At 37.5% G+C, this 21531-nt stretch overlaps 1 protein-coding gene across 8 annotated transcripts in view; it reads right to left on the minus strand.

Moving 5' to 3' along the window:
- CFAP54 (cilia and flagella associated protein 54) overlaps nt 1-20305 on the minus strand; it is a 108252-nt gene extending 87947 nt beyond the window's left edge. For 6 of the 8 annotated variants that reach the window (XR_010080238.1, XM_063396270.1, XM_063396272.1 and 3 more), the window contains exons 1-9: nt 6819-6872; nt 5356-5499; nt 4823-4936; nt 4625-4723; nt 3891-4089; nt 2690-2764; nt 1700-1812; nt 1420-1588; nt 696-781 (exon numbers count right to left, since the gene is read on the minus strand). Coding sequence is in view for 7 of the 8 variants with exons in the window: in XM_063396270.1 (XP_063252340.1) it covers nt 696-781; nt 1420-1588; nt 1700-1812; nt 2690-2764; nt 3891-4089; nt 4625-4723; nt 4823-4936; nt 5356-5499; nt 6819-6842 (1023 nt within the window). In the remaining variant the exon portion in view is untranslated. Of the gene's footprint in view, nt 1-695; nt 782-1419; nt 1589-1699; nt 1813-2689; nt 2765-3890; nt 4090-4624; nt 4724-4822; nt 4937-5355; nt 5500-6818; nt 6878-8942; nt 9115-11121; nt 11269-14759; nt 14866-20026 lie in introns of those variants that run through there. The other 2 variants (XM_063396275.1, XM_063396274.1) reach the window with 2 other exon arrangements.
- Nucleotides 20306-21531: the final 1226 nt, after the last annotated feature.

A 21531-nucleotide genomic window follows, 5' to 3' on the forward strand; every position in this document is an offset into this window, starting at 1 on the left:
ATAATTCAAATTATATCAAAAATAAATTTTGCAGTTAGTGTTATAAGAGCAGGTTTTTCTGAAGGAAAATTTTTCACTAGTCTTTTGGATCACAAACTATCTTCCCCTCTCAGTAGCACATTAAGGGAAATCTCAGTTTGAACAAGTAAAAGTGGTTACTCCGGGAATAAATCATCAGACATATAATGGGATTATTCCACAGCAGAGACTTCAGCACAGAGTCCCACTCTCATTGATTTTCTTGTTGCTGCGGCTTGTTTCAGTTTTTTGCAGTGGGAAATGATCTTAAATTGCAGACATAGTGCTGTTGAAAAGGCATTATTACTTAGGGCAACTGCCTCCATTTCGATAAATATTGCAGAAGTGTTTTCCACAGCTGAGCATATTTGCCCACCTAAATCTAACATATGTAAAGAAATTTGATCTCTGCTGGATTAGATGAAATATGCAATCAGCCCTATGGTCTTCTAAATAGATTCAATATCTAATAAACATTTTTAAAGTAGCTGATTATGGAGCATAAAAAAATCAACCATTTTAAAGTCACAAACTAATAAGTCATAAATACATTTTTTCACTTTTTATATTCTTGCAGTTTGCTACTCATGCAACAGATTTCTTTGATCTTCAGTTATATGCATTCATCACAGATTAAGTGATACATTGGGAAGAAATGTCTAAAATTCTGTTATTACCTGCTCAGATGTGGAGACACAGGAAGACACTGTTGTTGCCAAAACCATAAGATCATAAAAAGGGTGTTGAGGCTTTAACGATTCCTCTACATTCAACATTTATCAAAAAAGGGGGGGAAAGAAAAGGCAATATATTATATCTAATTTAAAACCTAAGTTTGAAAATATCTGAGTCAACAGAATTACTAATATAAGCCAGTAGACAACATGGAACAGTAAATTCAGAGTGGGACAGGTAATTCCAAGTTTATTCACTTTTGCGAAAAGTGAGCATTTGTATTTTTAGGAAACAGAAAGTTTTCAAGATATATTCAGGTTATTGAGTGTCATAGAATTAAACTGCAGTTGCTCTAACAAGTTTCTCTTGCTTCTTTGTAAAGAAATTTTGCATAAATGGAGTATAAGAACAGTCAAAAAAAAATCCTCAAAGATCTGTTTCACTTTTTCCCTGAAAACATCTGAAAACATTCAATCATTTTGCGTCTTTGCTTATAACTTGATGCATGTTTAACATACACCATGCATTTCCCACTTAAGGGAAATCATATGAAGTCATATTTTGACAAATGAAAACTGGAAAAAAATAGGTGGCAATTTCTCAATTACTACTTTTTGTCATAGACTACTGCATGAACTATATTACATAGTTTTTAAATAATCAACAAAACCTCTTGCTGCAAAAGTATTTGAAACTGAAACGCAACTATAACTGAACAAAACTCACTTCTAATTGTCTGTGTCTTTTCAGAGCCTTGAAGTGCGCTGGCTTTTTTGCTATTATCATTACTAATAGAAGAACTACGTTCAAATTTTCCCGGGAATACTAAAGGTTGCATCAGCGTAAGAAGTTTGAGCTCTGTTTCAGCTTTCTTCCATGTTGGGTCATCTTGAGTCTAATTGAGAGGAAAAAACCATAAAAACTGGTCTTTAAAATATGTATTTTGAATACTCCTTACCCTCATAGGAAAAAACAATAAAGAACATCTCAATCACATCCAATTTACCTGAAGAAAATTATCAACAAATTCAACAGCAGAATAAAATATATCCCACTCTTCATAGCTGAAAGCTAATTTTACAAATTTCACAGCAGCATCTCCAGACACCCCTTTTTCTCCTGCAGTGATGACAAAAATATTTTCTTTGTTTTATATATGTATTCAGAAGTTTATTGAAAGTTTATTTTCATAATTTGAGTTTTGATAAATACAAAGACAAATCTCCACACGTTTTTGAACAGTCAGCATAATCTTGAAGGATGTTTTAATAACGTTACAAGAAACAATATCTTTATCTTTTCACAGTAATGTCTATGCTTACAGACCGCTTTAATGATGGATCCACAAACATAGAATCATAAAGGTTTAAAAAGACCTCCAAGATCATCGAATCCAAACTTTTAAGAAATACTACCATGCCCACTTAACTATGTCATAGTGTCCTGTTACATTCAAAAGAGACCCTACAATTACTGATATTAACTTGCCTGTGTAGAGAATACCAAGGATCTAGTCCTTGGTGTTGCAGGAAGAGCTTATCATCCTGTAAAGACACTTTGCTATCTGAAATTTGGTTTCAAAATTGCACAGAAACACATACAGTTTCTTTTAAATTTCTCATTACTGTGCCAGAAAATGCTCATATGCACACAGAGAGCCTATTTGGTCATTTTTCAAGTTTATCCAGACCACAGTAAGGCAGAAAATAGACATCTTGGTCCTTGGAACTCTCAGCAAGTGTTTCAGCTAATATATTCACAGTGTTCTACAATCCTAACAATACGCCACAGTCACTGTCATGAGTTAGAAGGGACCCACAAGCTTGGGTCCCTTCCAAAGTACAGCTCCTGGCCCTTTACAGACCCATTCAAAGAGGACACTGTTTTGCAGACCTTTTTTATGTATAGAACTGTTACTAACATGAAAATCAATTCTGCCCACTGAGCTTTTTCATCACTGGGTAAAAAAATCCTTTGAAATTCAAAGCTAGCTTACCTGTTAGCATCAACTGCAGAAGTGTAGATGATGGATTAATTATACCAAAATGATTGGTGCCATTGCTTTCTCCACCTTCAACACAGACAACTTATAAAATCAATTTATTCTCTATTATATAATCAATTATATCATCAATCTATATATAATCAATTTATATTCTAATTAGCCAGTAGTCATACCAAGAAAAATATCATTCTGAAGTGTACTTAGTCTCTATATATCCTCTCACTGACAAAATACCTCTATACCCAGGACTATATTCAGCCCAGACTCAAGGAAAAAAAAAAAAAAAAAAAAGCGTGGAAGGAACTACCAGCATAGTGTTTTTCCCAAATTTTTACATCTAACTTTGAATGGATCTTTTTAAAAAAACAGAATACATCAAACACCATAGTATTTTGACCTTGCCTGGCTTCCCGACCCCCATCCAGCTGCTCTCTCACTCATGCTTTACAACAGGACAGGGAGAAAAAATACGATGGAAAGCTCATGGTTCGGATAATCCCAATTAAATAAGAAAACAAAGCTGAGACTACAAACAAACTAGAAAAAGGAATTTATTCACTATTTCCCATAGGTAGACAGACACCCAGTCACCCTCTGGTAAGCAAGGCTTCAGGATGTGTAGCAATTGCTTGGGAATCCCCATCCTCTCCCTTGGCCACGTGTTGCTGCTGAACTGGTTTTGGTGTGGATTATTTGGTGAGTTCAGTTCAGCTGTGCCAGCTATGTCCTCTCCCAGCCTCCTGCCCACTCCCAGCCTGGAGGCCTTTGGGAAGAGAAGGGTTGGAGAAACAGCCTTGAGGTTGTGCAAAGAACTGCTCAGCAGTAGTGAAAACACTGGTGTGTTAACAACACTGTTTCATCCATAAATATATGGCACAGTAAAGACTGTAAATGCTGCTGCAAAGAAAGTGAACTCCAGTTTACTTAGAAAATAGATGCATAAACCGCTGCAGATTTTTACTGATTATAATAGACCATGGAGATCAAGTCAGATTTCTATCTTCTATTATATGAAGATAAAAAAGACTACCAACTTTTGCAGGTGCCATTTTTATAAATTAAATACAATTTATTTAATTAGTGTGCCCTTCAGGCACATTCTTTTTTTTTTTTTCCATAGGAAAAAAAACAAAATAAAATGGAAGTCCAGGCTCCTCACCAACACTGTTCCTACTTCTTTAAAAGCTGTTACCTGAGAGGATTTCTAGGCCTGCAGAAAAAAGCTCAGAAGTGACATCATGCATTTCAATTTCATCAGGAGCAGGAGGATGAGGGGGCAATAGCTTCCTCCTGCGATCTGACAGTGTCTCCAGGATGGCAAGGAACTGAGCAGCAGCACCATCAAACATTTCCACCAACAGCCGCTCAGTAGCGGTGCGAGGCCACGACAGCTAAGTAAGAAAAGGTAATTTAATTCTTATGACGTCTAAACTGACTTTCAATAAAGCAAGTCTTTTTTCAAAACATTTCTCCATCATAAAGTAAGCACATGTTCAAAACAGAAAATAACGTACTGTAAAATATATTGCTGTTATTAAAGTCATGTTTCGAAGGCATAACAAAGCCTCATGCTAAGCAGGTATAGCACTTAGGAAGACGAATCATTTCATAGCAACCAGACACATTGCTGCATAGTATTTTACTTCAAAAATAATACAATAGAAATTATGAGGGAAAGCATTAAGGCCATGTAGTTTAAAGCCATGAAGATTTCTCCTGATCATTTTCTAAAGTGGTAATTAGCACATCTTCCTTACTTTTGAGCTTGTTCTGAGTTTTATTAATAAATTCTGTTAATTATGGAATTGAAAATATAAAACTTTCTGCTTCTGTATAGTAACATGTGTACTTAGAAGAATTATATCACAGTTTCATCACATGACAATAGTAAAGGAAGAGAAGGATTATATGAAATGTCAGACTTACATTTACTGCTTTTCTTGGGTTAACTTTTGACCCATGTTGAAACCTGTTCGACTTCCTTCTGGATTCATATACTGCTCTCTTGAAAATCATTACTGACATCTGGCACAAAGAAAAATGTAAGACAATATCTATGTTATATGTTCTGTTCATAGAGATCATAACTATTCTACCTTTTTATAATGATTTGCAGGATAATACCTTTAGAGTGGCCTCTCTAAAAATCTTTTCTGTCTCTGTCTGTTCCAAAGAAGAATTGATATCTTCTAACTGCTTCAGTTCATCAATTTTAATCAAACCACGGCGAGCAAATATCTGTCCAAAGAATTAAATATATATATATATACACTGTGTTCATATCCTGTATGTTGATAACCTAATTTTAGAATAAAACCATTCCTGAATTTATACAGCTGCAAAGAGCTGCAATGAAAGTTAGGTCCTACACAATTGAAAAAGAAAACAAAACCTTTCCAAAATATCTTTTGTATATATGCATGGGACCTGGCCAGTGTTTAATGCTAGAAGTCTGTAACTGTGAATATATTACAAAGTGCCATTGCATTTGAATTGATTCTGCATTTACATGTAGAAACATACCTCCAATTTGCAGTAAAATTTTGGAATATGGACAGAGCTCTAAATACATATGATCTGATTGTAAGTAGGAATACTTAAATAAACATTTCCCATTTGACTGCATCTGAAATGCTATATAAGGTAAATCAGGATACCTCTCCATGAATGCCTGCTTGACAATCAAAATAACACTGAGAAACTGCCGTATATAGGGTGGCTCTCCACGTCAAATAATGCACAGATAAGAGTGGAATGGATGATTCCATACATATACTGGCCCACAGTATGTATTCCAGGACCTGTATAGAAGAAATCTAATTTCAAAATGAATGCATTTTAACCTACAAAAATATGCTTCCTACTACTAAACAACAGATATAAAGACTTATCCTCACTTGGCAGGACAAATTGAAATGGGGGGAAGAAATCACAGAAATTGTATTAATTTTTAGCATGTTTTATTGACTGAAAAGCATTCCACTTGCATATTATTGGGGTTTTTTCCATCTTAAACTGTGGTCAAGCACTATTTTAGTCTCCAAGCTACCTTAACCACTCCAGCTCACTACAGTCTTGCCAATAGGCAAAGATCCTGCCCTTGTCTCTCATCTGCTCTTATCTTGAGAGTTACCCCTCCCATATCCATATCCTATGGCACCTCTAGTGATCAGTTTTCAATAGGATCAGCAAGCTTATCTGGGATGCACTGTCTTTCGCAGTGAAAATCTGTGCTTGGATTAATTTATACCCACAGAACTCTTGGCTCCTAACTTGCAGGGCAACATTGTCATTGCAGAAGTCTAATTTTAATAATTAGTCCTTCTCAATTGAATGAATAATATCTGTATCTTCATCTTAGTATTTTCTTTGGGTCAGCTGTTCCCCGAGGTACATAAAATATGCACAACCTTTGTCCTAAATTAAGCCAATATACAAATTTTCTTGTAGTCTGAATTTCAAGAATCCAAAATACCCACGATCAATTCCTCTATTTCCTGTATAGTGGAAACCTGAGTATGTGAAAAGAGGTACTAAATCACTTCTGTTTTTAATATTCAAAGATAAAAAATATTTTCTGCTCATTGAAAGATTAATAAAAAAACACATAAGAAAATACATTGTATTAAGGTTGATTCAAATTCTGTTCACGTTTTAGGAGAAAAGAGTAAAGCTAGGACAAACAAAAACTACAACCAGAAAATAAAAAAAGGTGTGAGAGAAAGGCGACGTTATTTTAGCAAGTATTCACAACTAAAACCCTAGCCACCAGGTGTCAGCACATTTCCACATTTCAAGAAACAAAAGACCAATTCTTGAACATGTATAGCTCTCCAAAACAAAGCACCTGGAATCCTCTGAAACAGCATAACATGGCATCTCAATGTCCAGCAAAACATTACACTGGGCTCCTTCCACAGCTGAGGAAGGAGCAGACTCAGGAAGGCTTGAGGGCTTAGAAATCACTTTGAAACATAGACATTTTATTTCCTTGTGACAAATAACTACTATTGGCAATGCCAGTGAAACTGGAAAGTCAGGGTATGGTGTTATGCAAAACACAGATGCATCTTCTAAACTTCTGCAAATTTTAGAACTCTTTCTATATATTTTGCCATACCTTAGCAGACTGACCCATCACCATCAAATGTCTGCATATGGTGTAAATATGGATAGTACCTGCAAAAATAAATTAAAATAAACCAACAGGTAAGTTCTATAATCCTACGTGAAATTTATTATGCTAAGCAACTCAATCTTTTTCTTATTATCTGGGTTGTTACTTCCAGAGAAGAACAATTAATTTACTTTTCATTAAAAAAATGAAAAACTAATGACTTTTCTTTAACAACTTCTAATTTGGAGAAGATGAAACCATTAAATTCTTCTGCAATATTAGCTTCAAAACCACCTACACACTGAAGTAGTATAACCATGAGATTTCATGAGAATGAAATCTTAAAAACTTACCCAATCAAATTTTTACTCAGTAACTGCTAGAGAGACAAATCTTACTTTCATCCCCAAATGCCAGGCTCTTTAAAACAAAATACTACCTCTCCTCACAGACCTTATCTTACATGATTGTTTTAGTCCATCATAGCACTGTCCTGGCAGACACCACCACTATTACATGATATTAATTATGGTAAGTGACATGAAGAAAATTGAAAACGAGTAGATTTTCCAAGAGCATCAAAATGACTTGGAAATAAAAACCTGTCAAAAATGTACTTGACTCAAGCATTGTCATAAAATCTTCAAAAATCAGTCTTAGAAGTATAAAAGACACTGCAGTTCTGGGAGACAAAAAAAAAAAAAAATCCTGTTCTTCTGTCTGTATGAATGTTCAGGATGGGGCACCTGTTGTAGCAGGAGGCATCATATTGTCAACTGTCATAGCTAGAAGGGTGTTATTATCCCAATAAACTCAAATGGAGTAAGTATTAGGAAGATTTCTTCTTATCAGTCAAATGTGTAATGAGGCACAAAATCTATTGTCTGAAATTGCAGAAAAATGCTCAGGAACTTGGGAAAATCTGAGTTACCGCCTCCTTCTAATTAGAGTAGATTACTGGCTAGGATTGGTACAGAGACCTGTCCCACACACAGGCACTGGGATGTAAGAATGGCAGGTGAGTATATTTTAATTCTTCTCCCATAGAAACATACAATCAAAAAACACACCAAAAGTAGGGACTGAGGGCAACAGCAGTGCCAGCAAAACAAGAGGACAAGAACTTTGATCAATCATAGCTCAGAGAAAGTACATTTTTCAAAATAAAGAACATATTATCTCCTTAATTTATATTGCAACAAGTGATCATAGTAGCTCAATTGATCAGAGCATGGTGCTAACAATGTCAAGATTGTGGGTTTAATCCCTGTATGGGCCATTCACTCAAGAGGTAGACTTGATGATCCTTGTGCAGACCAATTCAGAATATTCTGTGAGTCTGTGAAATTCATACTGAATCTGACTAAATCACATTGCCTTTCAAAGCAAAAATATACTGTTGTTGTTCCTGAAATTAAAAGCTTGATAAGTCATTCTCTGTGTATCTAGTTTGCAGAAGTTCCATTCTTTTCTCAATTTTTCCCTAATAGAAACATTTACAAGCAGCATCCTGAAATCTTACATATAGATCAAAATTCTTAAGTGCCATATGGTATTTTTTAGAACAGTTTTATTATCAACTCTTCCCTTCAAAGTACTTTCAAAAATACAAAGACGTAATGGCAGACAATAATTTTCTGCTCTTAGATGTGCAGTCCTCTTTTCAAAAAAAAACCCAAAACCCAACAACAAACAAGCAGAAAAACCTCCAAACCAAAACCAACCAAAAAAAAAGCCACCAACCAAAAAACCAAGACAAAAACAACTCATCAAAACAAACATTTTTTTGACAGAAAAATCTTGAGCTTTTTTTCTGTTAATCAGTATTTACTCCAAAAATGTCCTTACTTTTGATTTTTATCAGTATGCCTAAGGACAGTTGTGATGAAAAAGTTGATGCTTTTACAACAGTCCATCTGAAAATGTACACTGTGGAAATCTTAAATTTAAAATCCCTTCTATTAGAAAAACAAAAAATTACAAAAAAACCCACAAACTACTGTGATTGAAGCCTAACTAGAGATTTATTCATGACCCTTAGGTTGACCCTAAAGAGTATAAAGAGTATAAAAGTTTCCCTTCACAGCTTTGCTTAGCAAAGAAATGTAAATGGAAAGCCTGAGGTACCATTGTAGATAAGCCAGCACAAATTCTCCTGAGGTAGAGCCACTTGCATAGTGAGTCGTAATGAGGTCAAGACATTGAGACAAGTCTGCAGGGACTCTGGGTTCTGAAGATTTCTGTCTCTGTTGCAAACCATCTGATAAATGCAAACATTTCTCGCTTGCAAAGCATGGAACTAAAACACACAGAAATACATATAACGTTAATTAAAATATAAGCATATGTCGGTTCACATCAGCAAAGCACAACAAAATGGTGAGTAAGAAAAGACTAGGCATAACAGCAAAAAGAAATCAGTATGACATTGAACTGAGCATCAGAATATGGATAAAAGTGCTAAAGCTTCAGAGTCAGTTTCCTCAGTGTCACAGGATGAAAATGCAGCTAGTGCTCTAGGAGTGCTGGAAGGGGTGTAGGGAGAATGAGGCATTAAACAGCTATTCAGAGAATATGGCTTTGACACTTGGCTTCTCTGTAGATGTCTTGCATAAACTAAGGCAAGTTTTAACTTTCCTGCACTTCTCCATCTATATCACTAATATCTTATTTCTCCCTCTCATCTGCTGCTTTTCTCTTCTGCAGATGGATTGTTCCTTCTCTTCCTTCTAATACCTAACATAATGTGACCTCAGTTGTGCTTGGACTATAGCATCAGCTGAACAATGTGGAAAAAACAGGCTAAGTGGGACATGACCAGTCAGTACCCATCAATCTCTCAAAAGCCTCCTAACCTGATAACATTTGAAATTATATTTGTTTGTTGCAGTTAATTCTGTGAAGCTGGAAATTTCTAACCCTGAAACGTCATTTTTTAGTGTTACATTAAAAAAAAAAAAGCTAACTGTAAAAAAAAGGCAAAAAAATTACATCTAAAGCCTTTAGACATAATCATTTTAAACATTATTATTTTCCATTTCCAATTGTAGGGATCATTGTCAAACTAGATTCCATATCTGAAAATGCAGGGATATCTCAGTCTCTAAAGGCTGAGTTACAGAACAGGCATTTTAGTATGGACTTATAATAGCATTTGCCAGTAAGGTTGGTGTAGGCAAACATACAGAAAACAGGAGAGCATCTCTGGAACTTCAAATTTATTTACAAAACATTTTTAAAAATGTATTAACACAGTCTTTGATCATATTCTTTCTAGGAAGCTGAACCACATTTTAAAAACAAAAAACTAACACAAACCAAGTATCTCTTCTATCATGATATCTGCTTCTAGCTTTTAAGTAAACTGTCCGCTTTATTCTCTCAACACCTATTTACACTCTGACTCAAGGATATGAATTTGATTAGCTCAATACACAGGAGCTGCCTACCATTTCTGTTCATTTTTCTTGATCACAGAGTAACTTGCATTAGTTAATTCAAAATACCCACCGTGTACAAAAGTAGTAGTCTTTTCTTCTCAGCAAAGAACTGCTTAAAGTAAAATATAACGTTTTTAGCATTCCCCCTATATCAACTGAAACGCTTTCTTCCACGAATAACAAAAGGTACACTGCAAGTCCCTACCTTGATAAGCAATTAACACAAAAGGATTCCAACACATTCTTAAGGTCACTCAGCTTCCTAGAGCTCAAAGCACTTAGAAAATTATTCCACATTCTGCTCTTTTTGTTCATAATGAGTAAATAAGCTATAAAAAACATAACACTGCTTTTCTAACTGTCATGACCTTTTATTACAAGTAGTATTTTGCACACTTATGGTACAAAATACAGGAGAGTGTTTTAATTCTCTTGTATTCTGCCTGGTTCTTAGATGATACAATACAGAAATTTCCAAAATTGCAGGACATTTATCAATTTTTCCCCATATCCTGATTCTGACAGTGGATAATAGCAACTATTTCAAAGCAAAAATTGCTGTAAGTAGTTACAGAACACCACATTCAGAGGAAACTGCTGTTTTAACATTAAGTTGATGGTGGTTGGCTTTTGCCACAAAAGCATTAGGCACTTATATCCTCTTAAAAATATGCACCAACTCCAGATGTTCATATCTTACATATGATCATTAAATCTCAATGTAATTTATATCAACAAGCTATTAAAGATTAGTTAATATTAATATGTAATTAATACAAAGTACATTTGTGGAGGATAAAATGGGATACTTATTTTGAGTCTATGTATGTCTTTGACCAGAAAAATTTTAAAAACCCATGACCTACCGTAAGCATTGCCTGTTTGTCTCTGACACCATTTGGAAAAAAGGTGGATTTAAAGCAGTGCACATCATTCATGACATCATCAAGGTTTACAAAAACAAACTGCTGAAGGTATCTTTCATAGCACTGTAGAAGAGCCAACTTATATTCCTGAAAAAAAGAAATGTTTTTTTTATAGTTTGTATATTGCACTTCAATTTCTTTAAAACTTGTTTTTTTATAATCTTTACCAAAAAACTATCAATGTGAAAGAACAACAGGATGTAAAGCACTACAGTTTCATACAAATATCCAGCAATGTAGTGTGAATACTCAACATATGAAAGGTTGAAATACTTAAAAAAATGGCTTCTGCTTTGCAAGTTTTAGTGAGTTTTGTTTACTCTAATCATAAAATACAACATATTAGAGAAGAATTATAAAGCAGGGTCCCAGGCTAATGTAATAAACTTAAAGAGTTACTAGAGTACTCTGCAGTTTTACAACAGTAATGACAATGATACTACACTTCAGATAAAAGTACTTCATAATATAGAACTTCATAAGCAACATATAGATATAATCACTTCTCCCTTGTTTCCGTGTTGTCAAAGCTCTTTTTTTTTTTTAATGAAACAGATGGAAAGAGTATGATGCATTAAAAAAACTGAAACAAGTAAAAACTGGAATTTACATATGGCCAAGAAATCAGCTTTAATAGACCAGAAATTGCAACTGGGTCTTTAAGAACTGTTAGCAAAGGGAATGTTGAGCTTTGTGTCTCATTCCAAATAGGGCTCCCCAGCAGCATGTTGAACCATGCTAAAATCATGCTGACTCTATGGTTCAGCTCTGACTCAGATCTGGAAGTGACATTTACTGAATCATCATCACCAATTCCTTCAGTAACGATGACATTTATGTTTCTCTACCAATTTCACTAATTCTAGTACACACACAAAATAAATTCTTGAGGAAAAAGTAACTAATTTCTGCTAATAAAAATGATCCTTTAATATTTAATCACACAAAAATCTTATTTCCTTGCACTCCCTTCTTTTATTCAATATAAATTCCTTCCACCACAGTGACACCTGAAATTTTTTATATTCTCAGGAGTCTAACTCACATGGCTCTACTGTCCTATTTGCTATGTGAAAGCAGCAGCCATATGAAGAAACTTCGAGTTTCCATGGACAGCTATGAGCAGTCAGTCACTTGTGCAATCTCATGTGTACATTCAGGCTGTGATAACACTCAGAATCCAAAGCCATGGATCAGAATACCATTAAGATAGTTATTGACACATAGCAAAAAGGTAAATTCTCTCCTCAAGACTTTAAAATATGTGTGTATGACCAAAGATAACAGGCAGATACAGGCAGAATGGGAGGCTGGGAAAAAACGAGTCAGTGCTCATTATATGATGACTAATGGACTAAGTAATTTCCAGATATATGACTTAATGAAGTTAGGTGTGTCCTAAAAAACACATAGCAGATGTATTATAGGAAGGAATCTATAGCAGGAGGACAGAAAACTAAGAGGGTGCCTACCCACTGACTATTCATATACAAAAATTATTTTTTAAGGACTACATGTCACTAAGTATTATATAATGTGCAGGTTAAATTTAAAAATATTCAACACTAATTTTCAACTAGGAGTCAAGAGGGATACTTATGGAATAGGCTTTACCCCACCAATCACAGACCTTGGTTTTACACCACATTCATCCTTCCTGTAATGCATTTGAAATCTGCAACATCCATCCCCTGTTGTTTCTATTTATTTCATTTCAGGGAAAAAATAGAATGAAAACTAGATTTTCATTCTAAAATTAAGTTAGAGAGATCACTTAAAAGTGTGAATTCTGAAAAAAAATTGAAAGTATTAAGCTGGCCAGCAAAACAACTTCTTCAACAACACCAATAATTTTACTGTAGAAAAACACATTACACTAGCAGATTGAAGCTGCAAGCAGAAGTCTTTGTGCAGAAACATGGATTATTTTCAGGCAACCTAGGGTCAGGTTGCTAAACACCTTGAATATAAGGACAAAACTATATTGAAGTGCTGCTTTGGGAAGCCAATGCAGAGTACAGAGAGCAGCATTTGATACTTTTGAAATAACCTTGCTGAGTACTCTGTGAGAGCAGCAGTTCCCAAGCAGTAAAAGCTTCATGTAAAGTTTCAGACAATTCCTAGAGCCCAGAAGCTATGAAAACTTTAAGAATACACAAACATGAAGAAAACATGAACAGAATTGTCCAGGCAATGCTATTAACAACTGCTGCTATTCAAGAATTCCTAAAGAATTTCTGTATGTCTAAACCTACACCATGACCCTGCACCTTCAATTGTAATGGCTCCACAGTTATTGACTCTTCTGTACGCCTTCCTCAGCCTCCCAGTGAGTGCTGAGTGCTGCTCAAACTCAGCTTCAGCTGGCTGTTCTTTAGTCAGGAGCAGGCCACTTTTGTGGCATTCTTCAGGGCACATGCAAAGAAGGATATAGAACACTTCATAACATCTGCATGATACTCCTGCCTTTGCCGTGGCCTGTGGAAAAGCTCACCAGGCAGCCACATACACTCTCCATGAACAGCACAAAGAGCACCTCTCCTTGCTGCATTCCAGAAGCAAAGGACATATGAGTGAAAGAACAATTTCACTGGATATGTGTCTCAAAAAGACGGCCCCTCAAACCACCTTCATACAATTCCAGTTATGCTCTCTTTATTTATTTTCTTTTATTCTTATTATGTTAAAAAAATTAAGTAGAAGTTACAGAACTGGCTTTCTAACTATACATCTCTGAGCTGCTTCTGAATGGTGTTTAGTAACTACACTTGAAAGCCCCAGATCTTATGACATGACCTTCTGACACAAATATCACTGAGCTTGTAAATGGTTCACCCTTGGATTTTTCTCACAGGAAACACAAAGAACAAACAGTATATAAAAAATACATTTGCCTTATTGAGTCAGATCAACAGTCACTAGCCTGGCACCCCCTCTCCAACAGTAGTCAGTAACATACGACTAAGTAAAAACATAAAAATAGTGTTATCGTATGGTGAAACGTCCCTCAAATACTCTGTCTTCAACAATCTAGCTCCCAAATCCCTTTTAGTTCTGATCTACTCTTTTTGAGGCGACCAGAAATGCACATGTAATTCAAGATGCAGAAGCATCACTGATACATATAGTTGTACAATGTGTAATTGCACTCTGGTTCTTGTTCTCTGTTCCTCTCCTGACAATTCCTTTTATTCACATTTGGTTAACTGAGCACTGAGTCGAGTCAGTGGCACTGCTCTATCATTGTCAATTTGTACTTTAACAGCATTAAAGGAACAGTCAGATATTGTACTCTACCATGCTGAAACATTAAACAAATATTGAAGAAATATTTGGGGATGTTTGAAAACATTTTGGTGCATAGAAAATACAGATATAGAAAATATATTACAAAATCGGGGCAATTTTACAATAAAAAAACAAGACATACAAACAACCAACTGTCACTGGACTTATTTTGTAAAAGTTTTTGCTACTTTTTAAACAGCTTTTGGTAAAATATGATAAAAAATTAAAGTAGCATAGAAACAAGGAAACAAAGGCTATGATTGTACCTTTTCTGATTTCAAATTACTTACTTTGATCTGAGCAAGGGTATCACCAACTTTCACAAGTTTTTCATTGTAATACCACTCCGGTAGTCGTGGTTTATATTTGATCCAAATGTCAAACAAAGTATTTGCTCTAAAAAAACAAAAAATATATAAGAGAAAAGATTTCAGATTAAACTGGCAGTAGACCTGTCATAACAAGTAAACAAATCAGGAAGATTTTGAATTGTGAAAACTCCTTTCTTCCAAATCTATTTGAACTTGTACATATTTCAAATCAAGTCATCATTAAAACCAGATTTAACAGGCAGACAAGGACATTTCTAGGTTTCATTTCTTAAAGTTTTTATCATAGATTTTATCATACATTTGAAATAGGATTAATTTTCTCCCACATAAATTCTTATTAAAATGTCCTAGTAATAATCCCCTTGTGCTGTTCAAGCACAGTCTCAAGCAGAAAAATCTATCCCACCTTTCAGTTAGCATTTGAGAAGTTCTGTTTGAAGAAACAATTCAATATCTTAGACTCAATGAATTATAGTTCACAGCAATTATTGGACTGGAAACTACAAATGTTATGAGTAGGAAAAAAATCCAAAAATAACAATGTATAGTCAGGTAGCTGCAGCCTTGGGAACTGCTAGCCATGGAATAAACCATAAAGCTACAGAGCATATAGAGATTACGGTATACAGAGCTACACCATGAATCATGAAAGAAGAAATGTTCAGGAATTTTAAATTGTAAAGGGTAGGATTCAGAGAAAACCAAATAACACACTTGCTAAAACAGAGAGGATTTCACGGCAATAGTTGTGATGCTCTTCTGCTGCCTCTGTCTATTACTGTAGCCACAGTTATCCTCAAGGATGCCTTTGTGTAACAAATTGCCTACTTTGCTGAACCAGCCAGCCTCCCACAAATGGTAACTGGCTCCAAGCAGTTTCCCTCTGCTACAGAGACACTGACAACATCGTGCCAGTACTACAGCCCCTACCAACCGTGGTTGGATGGCCTCGTGCCCTCATGTGTACAGCTTCCCCATGCTACACTTCTTTAAGAAAGCTACATTCTAGCAGGAAAACAATAACTGATCAGACAGACTGCCAATAAGCACTGCGACTTTTTCATAGAAGAATCCCGTTAGCAAATCATTACCAGTATTGACAGCGGTCAGAGTGCCAGGCACCTGTTACATTTATTCTCTTAACAAATCACTTCTACAGAAACATCAGCAGAGTGCCTTGTGATACTGCTATAGCCAAATTATTTACAGGTAGCAATTTATGAGGAAAAAAAACAACTGAAGAAATAGAAATTAACAGTTAAAGAAATTAATATCTGAAAATTATCCTTCTAGCTGAATTGTCATGCATACACCATATGCTTACTGGTGTGAGGTGGCTGGAACTTTTCAAATTCTCTTAAGGCTGGGATGGTAGGTTAGAACACAAGACACTCTGTTAAACCGTTCTCTGACATTGAAGCACTTAAATGCATTCTCATAGTCTCTCATATAACTCTTCATTTCAGCTTATAAAAACACTCCCAATTAAGAAAGAAAGGCACAATAAATAACCTTTTTCCACACAGAAAACTGTGAGACACCTTCACATTACAAGGTGAAACAGATGGCTTTATGAGAAATCTGTCAAAATTATCTTTACAACAATCATAATACTTTTTTGTTGTTGTTTCTAAAAGTATCATCTCAGCACAATTCTCAGTTCTTGAAAGTACGCAACAAGGAAATAAGTGGGACATCCAGGAGGTGTATCCTAAAGGAAAATTGCAGTAACAGCACAAACTAGGCCAAAAGCAACAATCAGAATAAAATGTTCTAAGTCATTTTTAAGGAGAAATTTTTTAAGGAAACCATAGCCCAGTAAAATGAAGGGCACCTTCCGAATGGATGAAAATGAGTCCCTCCTGCTTCATCCTTAACAATTAACAGCCTGGATGTGTACTGAGTTCTTACACTAAGAAAAATATTCCACACCTGTTAGTATCTGCAAAAGGGCTCCAAAGCAAAAGAATCTGTCAGGCAGCTGAGCAAAGTTCTCTTGAACTATTAAAGGAAGAATTTAGGAAAAGACTTTCAGAGATTGAGAGATTTGATGGACATTAGGGGGAAAGGGGGGAAGAAGAGGGAAAAGAGCAAGAATTACCCTGGATGAAGCTCTGGAATGGTAAGACTAGTACATTTCTTTAAGACTGATCATCTCAAAATCCCCAGCAATGATCATCTTCATTTTTTGTTTTGAATGTTCATGTTAACACATGAGATTCTCAGATATAATAAACAAGTAACAAATCTGTAAAAAACTAGTTTAGCAAAGTACTGACAAACCTGACCAGACTTTCAGCTTCAGTGGGAAGATTAAGGTAAACTGATTCTGCTAGAATGCCATGACTAACTACAAGTGAGTTCATGACACAGGAATGTTTATTTGACACAGACAAAAGAGGAGAGTGAGACACTTTCCAAATAGCTCCTCAGCCTTTCCTTTAAACAGCCTGTAGGACACCAGAGTAACAAGTTAAGCAAGTAAAATCTTTAAAAAAACATAGTGGACTGTTGGAGCTCAGAGGTGAAATTTCCTTATTTCCATCCATAACAGAAAAAATTTCCCTAAGGTCAACCCATAATAGCGTGCACAGGATAAGGCCCACGTGGCTAAAATCTTTACTACAAGTATAAAGAATCCTTTGATATAGATCAAAAGCCATCTTATTCAATAAGGGTGGCTAAGCCGAACAACATAAGATAAAATCAATAGTTCAAGGTAAAGCTTTGATGGCCCTGCTGCCAAGAGAAATGGGGCAAAACAATTTCTTGTTTAGTTGATGAAAAATTGCTTTTGATTGCTATTTCCAACTGAAAAGATTTGTGATACTGAAGGGCAAGTCCTCAGTAATTTTTGTTTCCTACATTAGAACATGTAAGTGCCTAAATTATGACCTTTCTGTTGACCAGTAAACCCCAAAGGCTGAAAGAGTTGGAGGAATGAAGCTGATAATTGTATTTTTCCAAACTGAACATACTTGCCACGTGGAAGATAGTTTTATTATTGCTCGAAGAACAAGAACACTTTGATCTCAATCCATACCACAACAGATAGCTTGAAAAATGACACAGCAAGAAGACTTTAGAGCGTTTAGGAAAGCACCTGTAATAGCCATTACCTTCAGAATTTCTTAGGACCAGCCAGACTGCAGCTGGTTCTGCAAGCAGCACATGCTCAACTTCTGAATTATCAAACAGTGAAGCAGAAAAAACCCTGAAATTTCACAATCACAAATAAATAGTCTCAACTTCGCTAACTGCCTGAACATATGCTAATAATCAGAATTTCAGTTTTCCACCTCTGTCCCATACAAATGAAGAATGCCTGAGGAGGCAGAGCTACTTCACGTTACTCAATATTCCTAATGCCCTGGAATTTTGGTAGCAATCATTCCCACCAGCAACTCCTAGGATCAAGGCCTTGATGGAGTCAGTTCTCACCTCCATGATGAACGCTGCAGATTTCCTCAGATGTGAAAATGCTCTCATGCCAACAAAGGTGCACACAGCCATGGGTCGCAAACACAAAATACCAGTTTGAATAAGACAGAAATTACTTAGGTTTGAGACGTAAAGCAAAAATGGCTTGGAGAAATTGTTCACAAAAACTGGTAACTTAGCATTATATTGCAAACAGATTAGAGTCAATATGAGCCACCTCCCAATCAGTAGGTACAAAAAACCCATAAAAGAATCACTGGTAATTTTGGTAGTGTCTGAAGCAGCCAAGCAGTGTTACTTCTTCTAAGTGGGCCTGGAGAGAACAGCTTTCAGTATAATAATACCTATCACCTAAAGCTGAGAAAAGAAGGTCTGAAACTACAACAAGGCTTCAAAATAGCAAACCATTGAAACCAGCTGCTGAAACAATATAAAAAGCCAGCATACTGAGATTCAAAACACTAGAGGCAAAAACCTGGAGAGTGATACTTGCATGATACATCAAGGCCTAGCCCCGATGATGAATATGCCCCATAAACAAATTGGGAAGTCAGATAGCTCAGAATAGGAAAGATCTCCAGCTCAGACAAAGGCCAGGCTGCAGAATCTGAGTACCTTCTGAGAATGTATACACCTACTTCAGAGTAGGGTAATTCGTGGACTATTTCTAGGAAACTACTGAGTGGAATACGCAAGGTAGAAGCTGCTCCTAAGTGATAAGGTAACCACCCTGTAACCTAACTCCTATGCTGTTTTTGAAGGAATTTTGATACCCTGGAAAACTTGTGGGGTTTATGTTAAAGACCTGTGAATTTAGAACAGAGTGATATTCAGATAAAAATAATAGAAAATCAACTATTTACTTTAAAAGAAGTAGTTGAGATCTTATGTCACAATCTGTCTAAATGCATCAGGGAGAGCTGCTTGAGAAACGCACAGTCCATAGAAGACATTTGCATACACTATGAATACACCGATTCCAATTGCTCTGTCTTAACTGCATTACAGAATCTCAACTTACGGATACCCACAGAGATGCATGTATGCGAGCAAACAAATATGCACTATTATACTTGCCATATGCTCTGCCCGCATTTATGTGTATAAAAGTATACCAACGCAGACAGAGACATATGCACAGGAAGAGCTGTGTGGCGTTATCCTCGTGTAGCCCTACTTTTGAAGGCATGTGCGTGCCCACAAGCGCTCACCCTCGCACACGCTGGTGGGCTGCCAGTCCCTGCAGTGCTCTCAAGGGATTTTCCCACCGGGAAGCTCAGGCAGCTCTGACAGAACCAACTGCGGTGCTGCCAACTTCCACAGTCCCTCGTGCTTTTCCCTTAAAGCATTGACTTGTAGGAAGTACTGCAAAAAAAGCGGTGTTCAGATTTCTGAGGGGTTTTTGTTACAATGAAAAAATTTTAAAAAATTAAATAAATAAAAAGGAAACTGATTGCCGGTGCTTTGGCACGCTGCTAGGGAAGTTGTTTGGCGACGAAACTCCTGGCTGTCTCCCAGTGCAGCGGGCGCGGGGCTCCCCGGGCCGGCAGCCCGCGGCAGCGGCGTGAGGAGGGCTCCGAGCCGGGGCGCCGCGGCGCTGCCAGCGGGCCGCCAAGCGCGGCCCGGGAGCGGCGGGGCGGGGAGCCCGCGGGGCTGCTGAAGGAACAGAGGAAAGGAGGAGAGGTGCGGCCGAGAAAGGGAGCTGAGGCCAGGGCAGAGGGAACGGCGAGCGGCTCCCGGAGAGGGCGGCGACGCGGCAGTCAGGGGCGGCGGCGCAGCCCTACCCGTGGCGGTGCAGGTCGTGCTGCGGCTTGGCCTCCGTGGCGCCTCGCAGCCGCCGCAGGGAGCTCAGGACGCGCCGCAGCTCGGCCTCGAAGCTGTCCACCACCGGGTTGCCCCGCGCCACGGGCCCGAAGAAAGCGGCGTGCGGGGCCTGCGGCCCGGCGGCGGGGGTCGGCCCGGCGGGCTCCGCCATGCTCGGCTTGGCCCGGCCCGGCACGGCCGCGTCGCTGTCTCCGGGCAACGGCGGCGGGCAGCGGGCCCGGGGGCCGCCCTGGCCAGGGCGGGAGGTACCGCAGGGGAGGGCTTTTCCACAGCCCGCTTCACCAGGGAGCGCACTTTGCGCTTACTGATTGTGTCGCTGTGCCTACTGCTAGCGTGAAAGAAGAAAGCGTGCTTATCCTCTAAATGGTTGTTTGTCTATTAAAAACAACAACAATAAAAACCAATGTGGCAAACTAGGAAACTACCAGCCCGTATTTATGTTATAGGAGATGCCCATAGCAAACTATGTGTTTTGAAGTTCTTTACAGGCACTGTGGTAAAGAAGTTTGGGAGGGATGTGAAGGAAACTGACTTAGTTGCCACGTTCACCATCACGATGAGCATAAGGGACAGCTGAACTGAAAACATGAAAGTGAATGAAATACGGCAAGTGAGCAGAGTGACCTGGTAACCAGGGCCTTTGGAGGCAGTTTCTTGACAGTGAATGGAAAAGGATCAATAAGAGATGGGTAAAGCAAAGAAACGCTTGAAAAGTGCATCCAAGTAATTCATAGACGACAACAAAATAACTGTCCTTCCAACAGCTGGAGACACGCAGCATCAGCAGCTCAATTACTGGAATCAGAAAATACTGCATTAGCAAGGTCAAAGAAATTACATGGGAATCATCTAGATACTATTCATCCTTGGAAAATTGGGAAGAAGCGAAAATATGATTAATTTATGACTAACGTGTCTGACTCATTTTACGCATTGATTTTGTATTGTTACCTGCTGGCAGTTGTGTGGATCCATTGTCCAACAGGTATTGTGAGATTATGGGAAGATCCAGTGACAATGGCTATGCATTTAGGTGGGAGCAGATTTAGACAAAGCACAAGAGGGAGTGGGTTCCTCAGATACCTGTGGAGGAGGTAGAAAATGAAGTCTGCAATGAAAAGATGAGGCAAAAGGATTTTGATGCAGGAATTTAGAAATCACTGTGTTCAGAGACAAATTCTACAGAGCAAATGATGAAATATGAGAACTTGGATTGGAGGACAGCTACTGCAACATTTAAAGTTTTTGCCTGTGCTTTGCCATGCTAACCAAAGAACTCCCTGTGATGGATACCAGATGACTAATAAAACACTGGCTTCTTGGGAAAAGTGGCCTGTGCCACTGTTAAGTACGCTGGTGGCATTCGTTTCAAGTCCCTATGAAGTTCTGAGCTAGATTGCCTCACTAGATGGTGCTGCATCCCAAAGGGCTGATATTCACCTTCATGGAATGCAGAGTGCTGTTC

Source organism: Prinia subflava, chromosome 4 (genome assembly GCF_021018805.1).
Source record: "Prinia subflava isolate CZ2003 ecotype Zambia chromosome 4, Cam_Psub_1.2, whole genome shotgun sequence".
Classification (NCBI taxonomy): Eukaryota; Metazoa; Chordata; class Aves; order Passeriformes; family Cisticolidae; genus Prinia; species Prinia subflava.